Genomic DNA, 19,480 nt, shown 5'->3' with positions numbered 1-19,480 from the left:
AGCCTCCAAGGAGACAGCTGCTAACACTGGATGGCAGTGAGGCCCGAGATGGAGGCAGCACGGTCACCTGCTAGGGACCACGTCCCTTCCACAATCAAATCAAGCCTCGCACTGTGCCATCTGGCTGTTTCCAGCCTACCTCTCTCACCGCGTCCTGCCTGCCCCAGTCAAGCTGCGCGCCTTGGGTTTCTCTTTTTTGTTGGTTTCACGTTTCCAAGCCTTTGTACAAGTTGCTGTCTTCATTGGAAATGCCTTTCCCACTTTTTCTCGGTAACCACTGCTTGCCCTATGGGACACTCAGAATCCAGCCGACGTCACCTTCAGAAAGCCTTCGTTGACCCCAGCTCAGGGTTAGGTGCTGCCTTAGTGTGGGGCTGGTCATGGCACTAACAGTCCAGTCACTGCTGACTTCTCTTCCCCATTTGTTCTGGGTCTTGCTCTTCTCTGTGCCACGGGAAGTTCCGTGGCCTGACTACTCGGTGGGTCCGGTCTGATCACTGGTGGAGAGGCTGCAAGGCTCAACAAGCAGATGTTGCTGGCGGTCGAATGGCCACACTGTGTCCAGTATCCCCATCGCAAGGATTACAAAGGTCTTCATTAATCAATTTCCGTATCGTCCCAGCTTCCACTGGCACATGCCATCTCTCTCCTTACAGCAGGGGAGGAGGAGAGGAAAGGGGAGGGGAGACCCGGGGTCCCCAACATGATGGCCCAGAACATCCGGAGGGTGAGGAGAGGCAAAGGGTCTGCTGTCTGCCTGGGGAGCTGGGTCCCATGTGGGGTGCCCTTGACACACACTGGCATCTGGTTTTCAGGGTTTGTAACGTTCCTTTCTGAAAGTGGGCAGCCACGCTGGGAGCCCAACTGCCGCAAATACTCAGGACAGCCTCACTGTCTCCTTAGGAGCAGGAAATCTCCAGAATGTACCCCTAGGAACTCACAGAGCCCACTCTTCGGTTCCAGAAAGAGCTGAGACGGAGGCCCGGTTTGTAAGAAATCTGATTATTCAAATTTATTACCATCAAGAATTATGCAATGATGCTGTAGTTTTCTTAACAAATAGAAAACAGACTGTGTACAACAGTGGACTCTACAGCACTAGCATCCACAAGGTAAAAATGAATGTTTCATCCAACATTACCAACCCTGGATTGTTGATCTTGACTGAGCCTAGCTAGATCTGGGGACATGTGCTCCATATCCCTCAGCTAAAACAGCTATGCACCCTTCCCCGCCCCCACTTACCTACCTAGATAGTGCTGCCCAGAGGAAGAGGCCCTCTCCCTGCCCCTCAGCAAGCCAAGATAATAAGGATCGAGTATAGTACCATTGAGAGAAGTCCAGTAGTCTTGCCACATTGGTTTATGAGGGCATCTTGAAGGAGTGGAAAAGAGCGATTCTCAGGGGCTTTGAAAACAGCTGCAAACCAGGGAGAGAAATCATCTGGCCCTGCTCTGAGGACAGACATGTGCTACCAGGCCCACTGGCCTGGACCTGAAGGGCCAGCTGTGCCCCTGCTCGGCCCTGAGGTGTGCGGGGCGTGGTACACACCCTGACCTGTGTCAGTCACCTTGGCCCCACGGCCAGATCCACAGCTTACCAACACCACGCCGTACCCGCAACGCTGGGGACAAAAGCAAGGCTCTGTGGGCCCAGAGGTCAGTCTGGCAGCTCCCCTGGGAAGCCCAGGAACACAGAGCTGCCTCCCCTCTTGGGGTTTTGAAGCAGAGGCCAGGGGGATGACTCTGTGTTTTTCTTGGTGGGTTTTTTTTTTTTGGGTTTTTTTTGGATTTTTTTTTTTTTTTTTTCTTTGTGTTTTTTTTTAACCTTTGCAAACACGATGGTGATGAGGAACGCCTTGCCAGGCTCCCCGAGACACGTCTGTGGTTCTGGGCTGTGAATGTTACACACACACACGGGAATAGACAACTGGGGATGAGTGTTTCCTATCTCTTCCCCGCCCACCACTGTCTGTGGGGCCTAAAATAAGGCTCTGAAGGAAAAACAAAACAAAACTCAAAAAAGAACTGTGTTTCCCTGCATTTGGCTGAAACAGGATCTTGTCTGAACGGCCGGAAGAGCAGCTGGACCGGTGATGCCTCCCAGGCCCACGGCTGGGCCTGCACTTAGGCCGGTGGCCCCAGCTCCACGCAGAGGAAGGCATGTTCTGTCCTTCAGCAGCAAGACTCATACAGAAAGAAGATCCAAAACGAACTCAAAAAAGAAAACAAACTGAACCCCAACCCCCACAGCGGCCCATTCTGCAGTTAAGGATTTGCAAAAGGAAAATCAGAGGGAAGAGGCTAGAATCCCTCAGTCTACCCCACTTAACGTATAAAAAAGGAGACTTTGTCCCCATCCCCACCCCATGAAAAGAAGCATGAGAAACGCGGCGGCAGCGGAACGGAGAGCTCGAAGCAGGCTCCGGGCGGGCCTGGTGGACAGAGACAGGCCACGGCACCTGCCTGCCGGCCCACCCACTCGCCCAGGGGTGGTCTGGGCTCTCCATTTGGTGTGGCAATGTTCCTGAAACGCTGTGACCCCAGTGGGCTGTGCTCTGCCAGCAACAGCATCCGTGCAGGAGGGCTAGACGATGGTCGGTATGGCTCAGAGGAGCTGAGTCCCCTCCGGAGCCCCAGGCAGGGGCGGCGGAGGAGAGGGGAGCGGTAGTTACGTTGCATAGTGGTCAAAGCTGCCAAGGTACTCCAGGGCCGCACGATAGCACAGCTGGTACTGGTCCTGCCGGAACAGGGGACTGGTATGAGTGGAGACTCCCGACACGCTGCCAAGGGCACTCACACTGTAGCTGGTGGGCCACAAGCAGGTGCTAGACCCAGACATCTGCCCCAAGCCGTGTCCAGAGAGCCTGGAGGAGCCTCCGAAGGCTCATCTCTCTCCCCCGGTGCCCCATACTCACCTGCTCCCCCAGCCCCCACAGCCACCTCCATCAAGTTTATCTGCTCCTAGAGCGTGCACTCCATAAGGACTCTGGTCCAACCCTTGCCGGAAACCCGGCACTCTGCTGGTGCTCAGTGCAGAGCTGCTGAATGAGAAGCGTGTTCCACTCATCCTACTCCGGCACCTCGGGCCGAGCAGATTAACGGTAAATGCTGGCGGCGTGTACATGTGAGGAGCCTGGCCTGTGCACCAGCCAGTGGGCCCGCCTACCTCCGTCTGCACCATGGCCGGGCGCTGTGTGCGTAGGGTCTTCACGGTCTGGAACATGTCGACCACGCCCTCATAGCGCATCCGCTCCAGGACGATGCTCAGAGTGATGAACACCCCAGTGCGGCCCACACCAGCACTGCTCAGGGACAGCACTGGATCAGGGATCCTGCCCACGAGGCCCACAGTCACCCCCCTCCCCCAGCCCTCCACGGGGTCAGCCCGACCTGCAATGCACCGTGATGGGCCCGTCCTGCCCGAACTGCTCCTTGGTCTTGTGCACCTGCCCGATGAAGTCAATGAAGCCCTCACCCGTCTTGGGCACGCCCTGCTCGGGCCAGTCTGTGAACTGGAACTGCCGGATTGTCCTCGACTGCCCATCCTGGGGGAGGCGGGTAGGGAACAAGTACGTCACTTGTGCCCCGCGCTGCAGCCCCACCAGGCCAGGCGGGCAGGACAATGACACAGGGTGTGTACCCGTGAAATCACGATACCTGAAGCCACCCTGGGAAATGCATTCACACACACCTGCGCCCTCGCCTCAGACTCCTGCAGCCTGAGCCAGGGTGCCACACAGGCAGCCACCACCCCACGTGTGCTCGGGAAATGTTGTAGACATGCTTTGACGCAAAGGTACACGCTCCCCTCTCCACACTTACCCGGGCATCCGTGACCTTGAACTCACGCAGGATATACTGGGGCATGTTGTACTCAGCCATTGGGTCAACAACAAAGTACTGGTAGCGAGCAGAGCGCTCTGCTGGCCAATACTGGTGGCATTTCTCCTGTGGACAAAGGACCCAGCCCCCATGATCAGGCAGGGAGGAGTCTGGGAGGAGAGCTCCGGGTTTCAGAGAACTCTGAGGTAGGGCACCTCAGGTGGTGAGGAAGGGGTCCGAGGGTCTGGGTGTGAAAGGAGGGAGGGGTGAAGACGTGGCCGGTGTGCTCCCAGGCATGGCAAGGGCCCTGGGGTGGGGGTAGGGTGGTGGGCTCACCCTGCCCATCTCCCGAAGCCTCGTCAGCATGACGATGATGGTGGAGTTGTGCTCCCATAACATGCGCCAGAAGTCCTCGGTGCTCTCTGCCAGAGGCCCCTGCGTGGCGATGTAGGCCTTCTGCTGTCTGCAGTGGACACAAGACCGGACATGCCGGAGGGGCTGCCGCCCCTCGAGTCTCCCTCAGACTGTCTGGTCCCTTGAAGCCCTGCCCAGATTGACTACCCCTCCTCCAGGAAGCCCACTCTGATCTTCTGGGCTGGCCCTACTCTGCTGGGCCTCCAGCTAGCCAGCTGCAGGCCTGCGCACCCGAGGGGCGTGGTGTGCAGTCACGGGCATGCTGACCTATAGCCATCCAAGAAGCTGGCATTGATGTAGTCAGAGCCTTCCACACCACGGATGGGCTGCAGACACACGCGGGTCAATTCATAGGGCATGATGTTCACCAGGCGGTTCTTGAACTTGTTGCAGGGGAGGTTGGCGCTAATGAAGCGGGATGTGTGGGCCTTGGAGCTGGCCAGCAACTAGACAGAGGAAGGGGCTGGTCAGGCCTGGCCTTCTGGGGAGATCATCCCCATGACCCAGTCCAGGCCCCCGCGCCCACCTTGAACTCGAGTTCCATAGCGGTCACACTCTCCCCAGGAGGCACTTGGCCCAGCTTCTGGATGTGGGCATACAGGCTGCGGGCAGGCACCTCCGTGTGTCCGCACGTGGCGGCTTCCAGCAGCGCCTCGTGGATGAACACATACTGGTCCTCTGTCTGCACCATATAGTTCCGCTGCGATCGCATGCATGTCACATGGCCATAGATGTCGACCGTCTTCTCATGCTTCATCCGCTCCAGCATGGCATCGATAACGATGAAGCAGCCCGTGCGGCCCACGCCCGCGCTGCAGGACACGGGCTCGGCTTGGGGCAGAGGTCCACCCCACCTCCCATCCCACCCCTCTGGTGGCACTCTACCCCCTCACCTGCAGTGCACCACCATGGGCCCTGCATCGAGTGGGTTGCAGGCCTTGACCCGCCGCAGGAAGGCCAGGATGGGGGTCGGGTACTCGGGAACCCCGTGGTCTGGCCAGGCCATGAATTGGAACTGACGCAGCTCCCGCTTCTCACTGGAGCCACTCTGGGGAGAAAAGTGGGGGCAGGTGATGTGACAGGGGGAGTATGCTGAGGCCAGACCTGCTGCTCTCACCGGACTCAGAAGCCATGCGGGGCGGAGTGAAGGAGCTCGAAGCGCTCTTTCCATTCATCCCACCCATGGCCTTGGCTGCCAGCACTGAGTTCCCGCCCGTCCCCAGCACGCTTAGCGCACACTGCTGTCCTGGTAGGGTCCGGGTGGGGGACGAGTACCAGGGCAGGGTCATACCTTGTGGAGTGCAAAGGTGCGTACGGTATATGTGGCCAGCTCCACTGTGTCCAGCAGGGACACCTGAATGAGGCCGTAGGTCTCGGTGCCCCGGGCTGGCCAGTACTGGTCACACTTCACCTACAGGGGGACAAGCGGGGCAGGTGCAAGGGTGCTCAGAGTTGCCCAAAGGCTCAGACTGGCAGGAGCCCCAGGGGCAAAGAAGGTTGGGAGGTCTAGCTTACTTGGCTGCAAGGCCCCCCCCGCCCTGAACTCTCAGATCTATTGTGCCACCCTCTCACCAAACCGTATCAGGTTCTCGTGCTACAATGCCATCCCTGCCCGAGCTGGGAGAATGAGGGCCGTAATTGAAAATTATTTATTCATGACCAGATCACACCAGGCACATTTTCTGCCAAATTTACCCATAAGGTTTATGCGCCATTTTCAAGCTCTGTAAATTTTACGTTCCAGTCAATGCTTTGCAGTGCAAAAGCAGATAACAGCAGCTCTTTGCACTAATTAACTTAGGAGATGTGTTAATGCCCCAGGAACACTCCAGCATCTGGGGAACATGTGAACATCTCGGGAACATGCTAGCAACTGGGGAACATATTAACATTCTTGGAAAATGACAGCATCTGGTACAACATGTTAATATCCTAGGAACCTGCTGGTGACTAGGGAACACGCCATACCCCAGGAATACCCAGCAGCTAGGGAACATGGGAACACTCCGAGAAGACAACAGCACTTGGTGCGTTCCTTGAGGAACTTCGGACAGAGACAGAAAAAGGTGCCTGAAGTCACCTGGTGGCTGGGTGTTTCCCACCCCACCTCCTGGCAGGCCCCTGCACCGTCCTACCCGGGACTTCTCCTCGAGCCGTGTCATCATGACCACAGTGGCCGTGCGCTGTTCCCACACCATCCGCCAGAAATCGCCCATGGTCTCAGGTAGTGGGCCCTGTGTGGCAATGTAGGCATTCTGTTTGCGGTAGCCATCGATGTAGTTGGCGTTGATATAGTCACTCCCTGGGACACCTATGGGCATGAAGGGACATAGGAGAGCATTATCCCAGAGCCCCCCCGTCCAGCCCACCATGCCCTGGTGTACCCCTGGGACTCATGGGCCTCTCGTACAGGATGGAACGTCACCCCAGCCAGCAAGGAGGAGAGCAGGGGGATGGGAGGGGGCGCTGCCCTTGGCTCACCATCGATGGAGGTAAGGATGACCCGTGAGTGGTCGTAGGCGATGACATTTGCGTAGCGGTTCTTGGGCTTGTTCACCTCCAGGTTTGAATTCTCCCATGTGAACTGCTGTCCAGGGTCAATGGACTGTAGGAAGTGGAGGAGGCAGGTAGAGCAGGGTAAGAGCTGAGGTCTCCCTACTGCCCCCAAGACCCAGCCTGCCAGGTGGTGGCCACGTGCTGCTTTTGCTCCTAGGCCACAACCAGCTCCGTGCCCCCAGCTGTGGAGCTCAGAGGCTACCACACCACCTGTCAGGTAGGTGATGAACAGAGGCCCTTCTGACCATGGCACCAAATCCCCTTGCCTGGTAGAGTGGTCGGGGTGGGGCAGAGGCAGGGGAATGTCCCTCGAGCCCTGCACCCAACTAATGAAATGAGTACAGACCAAGAGAGAGCAATGGTAGCCAGCCATGCAGTCCCCGACATCGTTGGGGCCTCTGGGCACCTGCTGCATCACCCTGTCCAGCTCTCCTTCCTGCAGGCAGGGCACAGTGCTCCTCCGGGGTTCACTCCCAGGCCTTTGCACTCTGAAACCTTGCGGGGGGCCCTCCTTTACCCGTGGGATCTTGCACGCACAATCTGGAGCTGCCCACTACCCTGGCTGCAGCCTGGGCTCCCCGAGCTCCCGAGCTGAAGTGAGTGGCCAGCAGCCACCTGGGGGTCCCCCAGGCCCTGCCATCTCAACCCTTGCCAAGCGGAGTTCATCAGCTTCCCTCTATGCCCGGCTCTGCCACTGGAACACCATCTCGGTCAAAGGCACCTTCACCCCTTTACCCCCAAACCCTGGCCAGAACCCTCAAGCCATCCTCAAAAACTCCTCCGTGCTCGTCCCCTCAGTCACTGTGCCCTTGTGCTTCCCCGCCCCCGTGGCTCTCTTCCACCTGCTGCCACTGGCCTCAGCCAGGCCACTGCAGCCTAGACTCGGGTATTTCCCTCTTTGCTTCTGCCCCACTCTGACTTACTCTGTCCTGGAGCCAGAACAATCCTCAGAAAATGCAGATCTGATTATCCATTTCCTGCTCCAATGCCTTCCACGGCTCCAAATCACCACAGATGATAATGACCGTAACAGCTGAGTCTCCGTGAGAACTCACCGTGTGCCTGGCACTGTTCTAAGCACTTTGCATGTATTCCCTCACGTAAGCCTCCTATGAAGCAGCTCTATTATTATCCCCCTTTTAGAGAAGGATACGATCCAAAGTTCCCAGCAGAGCCCACGATGCCCGCCATGTTTTGGCGCCAGCCTACTACTCTCCACACGACAGCAGGCACTGTTTCTTTGAGACATTCTTGCCCACCCCACCCCTCAGCCTGCCTCGGTGCCGTCAGCCTACTTTCTCTGCACATTCTGTCATATTTAATACTAGGGTATACTGTCATATTCAATGTTGACTATCTGCCTGAGCTTGTCTCCCCCACAGGTTGAGCTGCCTGAGGCATTTGCATCCATGTTCCCAGTATTCAGCACGGGTAAGTGCTCGACAGCGCGTGATGACTGACGGACTGACTGACCGACAAAGGTGACAGGGCTATGGGATTCGGGCTGAGGGAAAGCCCACAGCAGGTCTAGGCAGGCAGAGAAGGCTTCCTGGAGGAGGAGGGAAAGCTCACACTTGAGAAGTGGGCAGAAGGCGCCAGGGGGAACACCGTGCGCCTAGACAGTGAGATGCAGAGTCTCGTGGCAAGGAAGGGCCGGTGTGGGACACGGGACTGGATGAGTGTGGGCAGACTATGGAAGGTCCTCCTGGCCAGGTCAAGAACAGGGAGCACGATTCATCAATCTTGTTACCTTTGCAGCAGGGACTTATCGCAAAGCAGGCTGCAGTGGGTGCTCTGCAGGTAGAGGCGGTATGCTCTCCTCGCAGCAGACACGTTCATCAATTTGCCTGCCAAGCTCAATTTCCTCTGTGGAAACCTGGCCCACAGCCCTCAGAAGGGGAATCCTGGGACCCCAGGGTACCACGCACAGCCGAGGGCGGACGTCTGACTAGAGGGAGCAGACTTGCCGGCTGGGCTGAGCCAGCCCATCAATCACCTATCCATTCATCATTGATCGAGGGTGAGTCCTGGGCCAGGCCTGTGCTAGGAGCAGGGGCAACAGCGGGACAGGAGCCGACGAGGCAGAACGACACCTCTGTCTGTGCTCCTTAGAGGAGGGGAGGCTCTCCTTTATCGTCTCCTTCTCTAGCAAATCCTTCCCCCAGCCCCTGACCAGCTGGGCTGCCTGGAAGCCCTTAGACCCCAGAAGCTGAAGTCGGGGCCCCAGCAGCTAGGAGTGAACAGAGTGAACCAGAGTGAACAGAGTATGTGGAGGGCTGTGAGCAGGAAGGTTTGTGCAGCCTGAGCAGCAAGCCTCGAGTCACCCAACTGTCCACTCTGTGACCTGTGCGGCTCTGAGAACACACGTGAGGGTGTGCGTGAGCAGGACACAGGCTGTCAGGCAGGCCTGGGTCTGACTGCCGGCTCCACTACACATCAGCTACTTGACCTCGGGCAAGTCACTTCCCTTCTCTGCGCTTCAGCTTCCTCATCTGTAAGATGGGATAATAACGGTACCATTTCATACTTTGAGGAAGACAGGATGAGAGGGCACATGCAAATTGCCCAGTCTGGTCTGGCCTGAGGTAAGCTCTTGATAAATGAGCTATTACTACTTGTCTGTGTGTGTGTGTGTGTCTGTGTGTGTGCGCGCGTGCGCGTGCACGTGCGTGACCCTCTGTCTGCTTCTGTTAGCATGTGGGCGCGTGTCTGAGTGTCCAGACTTAGGGTGCTTAAAAGGGCCTCAGCCAGGCCTGGCACCCGAAGAGCTGAATTCCCTACTTGCCACTGCTGATCCCTCCAATCTGTACTCTGGGGAAGCCTGGAGCCGCCCACCCACAGCTGGGACCCGAGGCAGGGCAGGAGCTGGCACGGGGCTAGGCCTGGAGCAGGCACATGGCAGGGGGTACGGACGTCTCACCTCATACTCCTGGGAGAACTTGAGGCCATCGTTGGCTTTGAGGCGCTCAATGTTGTCTGCCAGGTCAGTGATGGGGATGGGCGGGTGGTCTCGCATACCTGGGGGCGGAGGCACATAAAGGCAGAGTCAGCGTGAGGCCTGTGCGGGGTGGTGGAGACAGCCCCAATCCATGTATGTGCACACGTGAACATGTGTGACCATGGAGCACTCGGCACTGGTGGCATGGAGACGGCAGCACATGCGGCGACAGGATGGTGGAGCACACGGCGGCCAGAAGGTGGGAGAGGACAGAGGAAGTGTGTGTGCTGAGAGCACGTGTGGGCATGTGCGCAGGGCATGTGTGCGGGACACGGCGCTGAGTGGGGGCACCAGGGCCTTGCCCGGCGGGTTCTCAGGGATGCCAGGCATCCTTCCTCCTGGGCTGGGGCTGGAAGCCCAGGTTGGGGGGTGGCGCAGCCGCACACCTGCCCCACAGGCCCTGCTTGTGCACAGCCCTCCTGCCCCTCACTGGCGCCAGTCACTGTGGGAGACTGGGTGACGTCATTGTCTCCACACTGAGCGTGTGGATGGAGTGGACGCAAAGTACAGAGACATGGCAGAATGACCCAGAAGAATCTAGAGAGAAAAGCAGAGATGAGGAGGGAGATGTGGAGACAGGAGAGGCACCCAGAAGGGGGTCAGACTGGGACTGGAGGCTACAGAGGCAGAGAGACAGGGCTGGGGCCAGAGGTAGGGAAGACAGAACTGGAGGGAGCTGGGGAGAGAGGTGGAGAAGGGGAGAAGAAGAGAGGAGAGAAGGAAAAGAATCTAAGGAAGGACGGTGGAGGCGACAGGGTGAGAAAAAGTTGAAGGAAACACACAGAAGCCAGAGTAGCCCCCGGAACTTGGAAAACTAACTTGAGATATTCGGGCAACTGGGGACACTGGAACCTGCAGAGAAAGAAAACACAAAAGATAGCGGGGCACGAGAAGAGAGCCCATCGACCTTCTCTGGTTACAGGGGACACGTGGAGGGCTGAGGGGGGTGGGCAGGCCCCACCACGGGCCCCTGCTGCCTCCCGGGGACACAGACCCATCTCCCACCCAGAGCAGAGCGCTCCCAACACCCGGGGGTCTGGACAGCCTTGGGGGCCCCTTTTTAAGACTGGATCCTATCCAACCAACCCTCATCCCCACTGGTATCAAAACTTGACCTTGGCTATTTTCAGATGGGGAGGCGAAAGGGGAGCGTGCTGCTTTCATATTGAGAGATGAGGCATGTATGGCCAGAAATGACAGGGTAAGTCTGCACGAGGAGGTGCAGGAAACAACTATATATTCTGTGGGTCTGAAAACTTTTCAGAATAAAGACTAAATTATAGGAGGAAAAAAGAGTTCACTCAAGTAAAAAAAAAACAAAAAACAAAAAACACTAAGAAAACTTGCCATGCCCCTGGTCCCTCTGTCCCTTCTGATTCCTGGTTCTCTCAACACTCTGGGGACCACCGTGTCCACAGAGATGCTTCTCCCCACTGGCAGCCCCATTTCCTTGAGCTCCGCATCTCTGGGGGCTCATGGCCAGCCCCATTCCACAGTCCCTTCTGAACACCCTCATCCTCTGCACTTGGCCTTTACCACATCTACACACTTCGTCTTTATCCTTCCTTTCCTCCCAGATCCCTGCAGCCACAGTGACTCAGGATCAGGGCCATGGGCTCCTAGCTGCTCAGCAGTCCTCCTGGGCATATCTGCTCAGTGCCCACACCCAGGCCATGCCTTCCCTGCTGTTCTGACCACTTTCTTCTCATTGTGGAGAAAACCGAGCCCACCAGCCTAGAACCCAGCAGCGTGTTCCCCTTTACCGGCTTCACCCGCCTCCTGTCCTCTGCTGACCTGAACGCAGGGAGGCATGGCCACACTGCTCCCCTGGGCTACGTCACACCCCTCCCACTTGGGCCAGGGGCCTGAAGCCAGCTTCTGGGTTCTTGTCCCACAGCTGAGCACCCTTTACCCCTGCATCGATGGATCATCACCGGTAAACAATTTCCATATCGGTTAAAAGAAAAATCCCTCTTCAAGCCACACCTCTCTCCTCTCCTGCTGTGGTCCTGTCCATCCTATCCGTCACACCCTGGCCTCTGGAAGGGGTCTCTCCACCTGCTCATTCCCCATTCACTGCTCCTCAACCAACCGAGATGCTTCTGCCCCCAGGACTCGGCCACCATGCTCTCTCTCTCCACAGTCCCAACTGCCAAAGCCAGTGGTCCTCCTGGGTGCACAGCCATCCCGGCCTTGGCTTCAGGGACACTCCATTCTTCCCATACCCTTCCTCCTTGGCTGCTCCTTCTTAATCTCCCTGGCTACTCTTCATCGTTTCTCAACATTTCATCTCCTACTGGCTGCCCCCTCTTCTGTTCTCCGGCTTTGGTCACTGCAGGCCGCTTGGCACCTCCTCCCACGTCCGTGGTTTCAGGCGGACGGTGGTGTGGAGGTCCAGACCCACAGGCCCAATTGCCACCCGGAACCCCCTCCTCATTGTTCAGCCATAAACCCGAGCCCTGCCACCTACTTCACGCTTCCTAAGACTGCCCTCCACCCCCCATAGCCACCCTCCTCATGCACCTTTCACTTACTCCCGGGGCTTTCCAGGCTCCCCATTTCTCTCCTCCAATCTGTCTTCCGCACAGCAGCCAGAGCGAGATTTCCAAATCACAGTTCTGACTCTGTCGCTCCCCTGCGGAAAACGTCTAATGCCTCCCTGGTGCTCTCATGATGCAGTCCAAACCCCTGAGCCTGGCGCTCAGGTTCCTTTGTGATAGACCTCTGTGTACCCTCCAGTCTCATCCGTGGGCTTTCAATACCCCAACTCCAATGAGGCAGGACACCCAGTGTCCATATGCTGACTCCGCAGGACTATTTCCAACGAAGGGAGCTCCCTCCCATTTGCCTGACTCACGCCCATATGGCTCAGCAACCCCTCTCAGAGGGGGCTTCTCTGCCCTGCAGGCCCCTGGCATCCTGGAGCATGGATTCCTCACAGATATGATTCTGCTGGGTCACAACAGCCCACTAGGCCACCCGGTTCACTTGCTCTCAGGACGCAGGACTTTGGAACTCAGTCACCATGGTGTTGAGGGAGCCCAGGCCACATAAAGAGGCCGCGTGTGGTCGTCACAGATGACAACCCCAGGTGGGCTCATGGCTGACTCTCGCACCAACACTGAGTCTTCAGAATTCAGAGGACAGGAAACTTTTCCATAAAAGCCAGACAGTAAATATTCTTGGCTTTATGGATGTATGGTAGATGCTACTTAGCTTTACCTTTGTAGCGTGAACGTAGCCATACATAATTCATAAATGAATGAGTGTGGCTGTGTTCCAATAAAACTTTATTTGCAAAAACAGGTAGTGGACCATATTTGGTAATGGGCCAAAGTTTGCTAACCTTTGCTTTAAGTTTGTATTTATTTATTTTGAGAGACAGTGTGAGCACGAGCAGGGGAGGAGCAGAGCGAAAGGGGAACAGAGGATCTGAAGTGGGCTCTGCGTCGACAGCAGAGAGCCCGATGTGGGGCTCGAACCCACAAACCGTGAGATCATGACCTGAGCTGAAGGCCGACGCTTAACTGACTGAGTCACCCAGGCGCACCATTCCCCGCCCCCCACCTTTTTAAAGTTTTTATTTATTTATTTGCTGACCTTTGCTTTAAATGATTCTAGCTCTCAGACTCCAAGTTTTCCAGGTGAGGGCCCAGACATTCTGGAATAGAGACAAGCTGTTCCTGCTATACTCTTATCTGAATTTCTAATTCACAAAAACTATGAGGGGTAACACATAATTATTGTTTCAAGCCATTAAGTTTTGCAGTACGTTAATATGCACCGATTTAACTAGCTCACATATACACAAGCCCTGTATGTATGTTAGTTCACTCACTCAACTCAGTTGTCTGTGTGTCCATTTTACAGGTACCCAATTAGAGACCACTGTGTGCACAGTACAAGGGATGACAATGAACAAGACACAGTTCATGGCCCCACAGAGCTTGGATTGTCATTGAGGCAATCCTAGCCCAGTGTAAGAGGAGTCATAGTGGAAGAATCAGAGAGGTTCTGGGAGCCAGGGGAGACCCCCCCAGGCCTATGTGGGGGCTGGGGCAGGTTGGGAAGCTTCTAGGGGAGGGGTCTGAGCTGCGTCTACTGGGGCACAGGGAGGGAGTGACACCTTAGAAAGAGGAGACAAGAGAGCCATGCGTAAGTGGCTGGAGAAGGAAGGCAGATATAAAGCCCTATGTGGGGTCCCTGTGCTCACACCGTAAATCTAGGTACCCTATCCTACCCCAAATGACTGATGGGGCATGTCCTACCAACACACCCCTCTTTGGGGCAGAGGAGACAAAGTGCAGGTGCAGAGGCTGGCCACCTTGTGGCTGGGATGTGGGCTATGTGAGGATCCTTAGCCTATATTTGGAGGCCTGACCCAAGGTAAGGCAGGGCCTGAGTAGCTGTTGGATATAGAAGCTTCTGTCACTTCAGTGAAGTGAATGGGTTTAAGAAGAGGGGCAGAAAGAAGAAACAGGGATAGGAAACGGGGGCATGAGGCTAGAGTCTCTTGGTAGAGACTCCAGCACCTGCAGGCCCGGGCTGGGGGGCAGGTGGGGCCCGGGCTGGGGGGCTGGGGGGCCCGGGCTGGAGGAGCCGGCCTACCTGGCGTCTGGTAGTTGAGCCGTCGCATCTCCACGGGATCTGAGGAGTGGGCCAGCAGGGAGTCCTTCAGCCCGATTGACTGCTCGTCCTTGGACGATGGCGAGTGGGTCCTCTTCCTGAAGAGGCAGAAGGATGGTTGGTGAGAACTTGAGGTCCAGGTGGAGGACAGAGATGGACGGCATGGTTGGCTGTGGCAGAGCCCCTGTGTGTCCGGCTTGGTTCCTCCCACTGCCCCACCCTGGGGTCTCTGAGCGCAGGGGAGCCAGTGGCAGAGCAGCTTTAACATGGAGAACACAGGGTGGGGCGGGTGGGGACACAGAAGGACTGGAGAGTGGACAGAGGGCCAGTGCAGCGAGGGGGAAAGGGGTTGCAAAGGCTGGTGGCACCTTCCAAGAGAGGGGAGGTCACCGCTGGGCAGTGGCTGCTGTCCCCAAGGCCACCACAACTGAGGCAGCAGGAGTCACCAGGAGTAAACATGCAAACGACACGTACGATACACAAACATCACAGAGAGCTGGGCCCCGGTTGTCTGTCTCTCGGTATCAGGGTAAATGTCCAGAGCAGCAGGGGAAGGACGGGGAAGGCGTCACCCTAGCTGGGCGGAGTCCTCCCTCATCGGCCTCAGTTCCCTCGTCTACAGGGACAGGGTCAGAGACAGACCACGGGGTCTAGCTGCTGACAAGCATCCAGGGGCTGCTCCCGCTATGTGCACGCGGGTGTCTGCATAAGTGTGAACGAGTGTGTAGAAACACACACGTCCCCCTGCCCTGCAGCCAGTGCTCTCTGCACATGGGTCTCCTGCAGCACTCAGGTAATCTTAGAGAACTGGTTGCTGGTAGAAGGCTCTGGTGAGCTCGGAGTCAGTCCGTGCACTCCGGGGAAGCACTAAAGTCTGCACTATGCTTGTGCCCTGGGGAAGGGGCATCCCCTGTGCAGCGTACAAGTCGAGACAGTGACAGAGCCCACCCCAGAGCCTGCTGAGCCGACCAGACAAGCATAGGCCAGGAGGGTTCCGGTCAAAGCACCGCCCCTCCCTGCTGGGCCCAAAATGTGCACAGGGATAAGGAGTGAATGGGGAGGCGTGTGAAGAGAGAAGGAACGAGTCCTACCTTTCTTGTTTACTAGGTCCCGAAAGACAGGCAAGGACAGAAGAGAGGAATGGTCATTGTTTCCACCAAGCACTCAGGCCCTCTCACGACATGGGGAGACGCTGAGGGACCTGTTTACGGCACCTATATGGCCTCCACAGGCAGGGGGTTGGCTCTCCTAACAGACACCAGGACCCAGATGGGATGGAAAGGACACTCCTCAGGGTCCACCCCCCCCTAGTCTCCATGCCCTGGACCAGGAAAGCCTGTCCCTATTCACCCTGGGAGGAAGGAATGAACTGTTCAGGAAGGAGGCCCTCGGACCAGGTCAGGGATAGGGGAGAGATGGGACACAGAGCACAGGAACTCCTATGTGGAGACGTGTTCAGACATACAAACCGATGTGTGCTCACTGACAAACGTTCGTGAACGAGCCTTATGGGCTCAGCAGCGTGGTGGCTGCTGAAACACAGGCCTAGTGATGTGCCCAATGAAGCATCACTGGGGCAGAAGTAGGGACCTGGGACAGCCTTGTGGGCACCAGAGCCGGGAAGGGAGTCTTTTTTTTTTTTTTTTTTAAAGTAAGCTCTATGCTCAACATGGGGCTTAAACTCACAACCCCACGATCCAGAGTGGCAAACTCTCTCAACTGAGAGCCCCTGGAAGGGAGTCTTGAAGGATGCAATGACAGCAGCCTGGTGGGCACGAGTGGGAAAGCTGCAGAATGGAGGGGGCACAGCCCCAGCCAGTCAAGCGAACTGCATCGGTTCCGTGACAATGTTGGGAATGGGACCAGACTGGTTAGCCAGGCGTTTGACTGTCAGGTTAGAGAGCTCATGCTTTACTTCAGGAGCCACTAACAAGTTTTAAACTGAGGGTGACGAAGCTTTGGAAGTACTTTTCAGGTTGGCAGGGGGATGGGTAGGAGGGGAGGCTCTAAGAGCAGGTGGCTACTACTAGCTGAGAAAGAGCACTGAGGAACACCGTTTACCAGGTCCCCAGCTGTGCCTAGACATGCACCGTCTTGTGGGGAGCCTACTGGGAGTGGAGGAGGAGATGTAGCCATCTTTAGGACAGAACTCCCAGGAGACCAGGTGGAGTGAGGGAAGAGGAGGGCTGAGGCTGGCCCCCAGGTTTCTGACTGCTAACTAGTCCCTCGTGATAGGGACTGCAGGTTAAGGGGAAGGTTTAAGACACGCTGAGTCTGGGACTACTGGGGATGCCGTGGTTACAGCAGGCGTTCAATAAATGTGTGCCAAATGAATGTCTGTGGGTACATGGGCCCGCAGCTGGGCCTGGACCTCTCTAGGCCTAAGCGGGAGAGCCAGGCTGGGGAGTCATCTAGGAATGGCGTCAGAGGAAGTGCTGAAGGTAGGAGACCAGGAGAGGGCGGTGTCCTGAAGCTTAAAGACAGACATGTTCACACCCACCGAAACAGAGAGACAGATGGACACACGTGCCCAGGGATGCAGGTGAACCAGCCCTCTGTGAAGCTGTGGCTCCTCGTCACACCTAGGCTAACATACACGCGTGTGCACACACACTGTTTCTGCTCTTGTGGGCTCCCACTGAGCCCAGGGGCCAGGTGCAGGCCTCTGTGGCTGCCCTGTACCTGCGCGAACCATGCCGGGAAGGACCTGAGAGTCCAGGGGCAGGTGGCTGTCTCCTGGGGTGCTGGGTGCAGCACTCACCTCTTGAACAGGAGGATGGCGATGACAATGAGGATGATGAGGATGACTGCCAGGACGGGGCCTGTCACCCACAGCATCTCAGGCTCCTCCTGCTGCTGGGCTGGTGTCACCTGGACCACGATCTCATCGGAGTAGGGGCTGGAGGCATAGCGCTTCTGTGGCCCAGTGGAGGAACAGCATGGGCGGTGAGCTCATTGTGAGGTCCCCCACCCTCTGCCCACCAAACCTGGAGAAAGGGCTCTGGGGCTGGGCTATGCTGGGCTGGAACCAAACAGGCCAACCTGAGCCTGGCCAGCTGACCGAGTCCCTAGGGCTAGATAAGGTCTGGCCTTCTGGGTCCTAGGGGCTGACGTCTTTTGAGATCCCCTAGTGCAGGTCTGGGGTCTCTGGGGCAGCCCTAGGCCTGGGATCTCATGGTATTTGAGACTAGTCTAGTCTCGGGGTACTGAGAGCCCAGGCGGCTCAGGCAGACCTGGTCCATGGGTTCCTTCAGGGAGGCGAGCACAAAGCACTGATAGCTCAGGTCCGGAGACAGGGGCCGGTTGTAGAAGCCCCGGTAGCTCTTCTTGTCCCCCAGGGTGAAGGTCTCAGGGAGCACATCCACCTGGGCAGCCACGTATGGCTTCAGCCGCTCTGCCTGTCGCCGACGTCGCCGTTCCTCACTCCCCTGCTCGATGGCCTCCAGAAGCTGACAGAGCAGAGCACAGGAGTCACGCCGGACCTCAGACCACGTGCCCCTGGGCCTGTGGCCTCAGACATCTTCTCCCTGGACTGAGACTCACCGTCCACATAACAGGCCTGGGCCCGGCCTGGCCCACGGCCCTCACGGAATAATGCCACACACCGGCACAATGCCACTCCTCCCTGCCAACCCAGTGAGGAGAGGCCCTCTGGGTAACCTGCTCCTCACTCTAACCAGAGAGGGCTGGCTCCACACCTCTGTGAGGACAAGGGATTCCCAACATGCCGAGGGCTCTACTCTAGCCTCTCGGGACTGCCCCAAGTCTACAGGGCTCAGGAACTTCTAGACCCGTACAGGGGTCTCTGCTTCTTCCTGTCCTGAGGGATCCTCAGCAAATCCCTCTAGGGAGTCTCTGCAAGCCTTCCAGTTTCCTGGGAAACTCCCAGGGGGCTGCTTCAGAGTCCCAGAGAGGACTAGGCTTCCAGGCAGAGCAGCCAGAGAGTGAGTCCAATTTGGGGGAGAAACTGGGGCCACAGCCAAGCAGAGCAATGGGGCTGTCATTGCCAGTGCCCCGTCCCATCACAGGCACCTCGTCCAGCTCTAGCTCCTCGGGTGTGCTCCATCTCGGGGCCAGCATGCTCCCGCCCACACGGTCGATGGGTACCACCACGATGTAGAACCACCTAGGTGGGCAGAGCGGGAATCAGGCCTGTCGTCACCCACGCGCCGTCGCCAGCCCTGCCCCGCCCCCACCCACGGCTTCATCTGCACACCTGATGAGGGTGCTGTCCTGCACGTGGGGCATGGAGAGGGTGAAGCGACCGTCCTCTATGTAGGCGGAGGCAGGCAGTGGCTTGTGCGGCAGGAGGTCTGGGGCCGTGCGGATGGACACGAGGTGCTGCAGGCCTCCTGCGCTGCTGCCGCGGTTCATCAGCACAAATGAGTACTCCGTGTTCGGCTGCAGGTCTGCGATCAGCTTCCGCATGGAGTGCCCGTCCACCTCCACACTCTGCCCGTTGTACAGAATCTGCGGGGGAGAGGGACAGGCAGTGCGCTGGGGTGAGCCCCCCCCCCTCACCCCACTGTGGGCCTACGGGGCACAGAGTGTGCATCCACCTGACCGGGAAACCTCGCCACAGACGCCCACACCTGGGACTGGCGCGACGCCCTGGGGCAGGCCGGCAAGTGTGCCGGGCTTGGCTGGCCGTGGCCCTCACCCACCTTGAAGGGTACCGCGGACTTGTAGGAATCAGGGACCTCCCAGCTGAGCAGCACAGAAGTTTTCATAGCAGCCGCCACACGGAAGTTCTTGGCGAACACTGTAGAACACAAGGAAGGGCGGGGAGTCAGCTGTGGCTGTGTAACCGGAGGCTGGGGCGAAGGGTTCCCTGCCAGGAAGAGATGCTGGCCAGGGCTGAGGGTCCGGAATGGCTGCGGAGGCCAGGTACCCCACTCCGAGCCAGCTTCAAATCCCACAGCTCGGCTCTCAGCCCAGACTCCTCTTCACAGGGAGGACTGAGCTGGGCAGATGCCACAGGACCCGTGGTCAGGATCTCCAGAGGTGCTGGTCAGTGACCAGATGTCAGTGGGATTCAGTCATGAGAAGCACGTGACCCCAC

At 57.5% G+C, this 19,480-nt stretch overlaps 1 protein-coding gene across 32 annotated transcripts in view; it reads right to left on the bottom strand.

The window, feature by feature from the left end:
• Nucleotides 1-986: 986 nt before the first annotated feature.
• PTPRF (protein tyrosine phosphatase receptor type F) overlaps nt 987-19,480 on the bottom strand; it is an 88,718-nt gene continuing 70,224 nt past the window's right edge. For 13 of the 32 annotated variants that reach the window (XM_043574669.1, XM_043574690.1, XM_043574674.1 and 10 more), the window contains 20 exons: nt 19,083-19,180; nt 18,635-18,888; nt 18,451-18,544; nt 17,652-17,867; nt 17,180-17,334; nt 15,510-15,521; nt 14,401-14,516; nt 10,612-10,644; nt 9,715-9,812; nt 6,720-6,843; nt 6,374-6,549; nt 5,530-5,649; nt 5,132-5,286; nt 4,765-5,050; nt 4,506-4,684; nt 4,161-4,287; nt 3,825-3,950; nt 3,393-3,547; nt 3,169-3,304; nt 987-2,739 (listed from right to left, as the gene is read on the bottom strand). In XM_043574669.1, coding sequence (XP_043430604.1) covers nt 2,671-2,739; nt 3,169-3,304; nt 3,393-3,547; nt 3,825-3,950; nt 4,161-4,287; nt 4,506-4,684; nt 4,765-5,050; nt 5,132-5,286; nt 5,530-5,649; nt 6,374-6,549; nt 6,720-6,843; nt 9,715-9,812; nt 10,612-10,644; nt 14,401-14,516; nt 15,510-15,521; nt 17,180-17,334; nt 17,652-17,867; nt 18,451-18,544; nt 18,635-18,888; nt 19,083-19,180 — 2,729 coding nt within the window. In that variant the 3' untranslated portion in view covers nt 987-2,670. The remainder of the gene's footprint in view (nt 2,740-3,168; nt 3,305-3,392; nt 3,548-3,824; nt 3,951-4,160; nt 4,288-4,505; nt 4,685-4,764; nt 5,051-5,131; nt 5,287-5,529; nt 5,650-6,373; nt 6,550-6,719; nt 6,844-9,714; nt 9,813-10,611; nt 10,645-14,400; nt 14,517-15,509; nt 15,522-17,179; nt 17,335-17,651; nt 17,868-18,450; nt 18,545-18,634; nt 18,889-19,082; nt 19,181-19,480) is intronic. The other 19 variants (XM_043574701.1, XM_043574677.1, XM_043574681.1 and 16 more) reach the window with 3 other exon arrangements.

This window comes from Prionailurus bengalensis, chromosome C1 (assembly GCF_016509475.1).
Source record: "Prionailurus bengalensis isolate Pbe53 chromosome C1, Fcat_Pben_1.1_paternal_pri, whole genome shotgun sequence".
NCBI lineage: Eukaryota > Metazoa > Chordata > Mammalia > Carnivora > Felidae > Prionailurus > Prionailurus bengalensis.
Note: the sequence above shows the minus strand (reverse complement) of the source record. Positions and strands in the feature narration are given on the sequence as shown.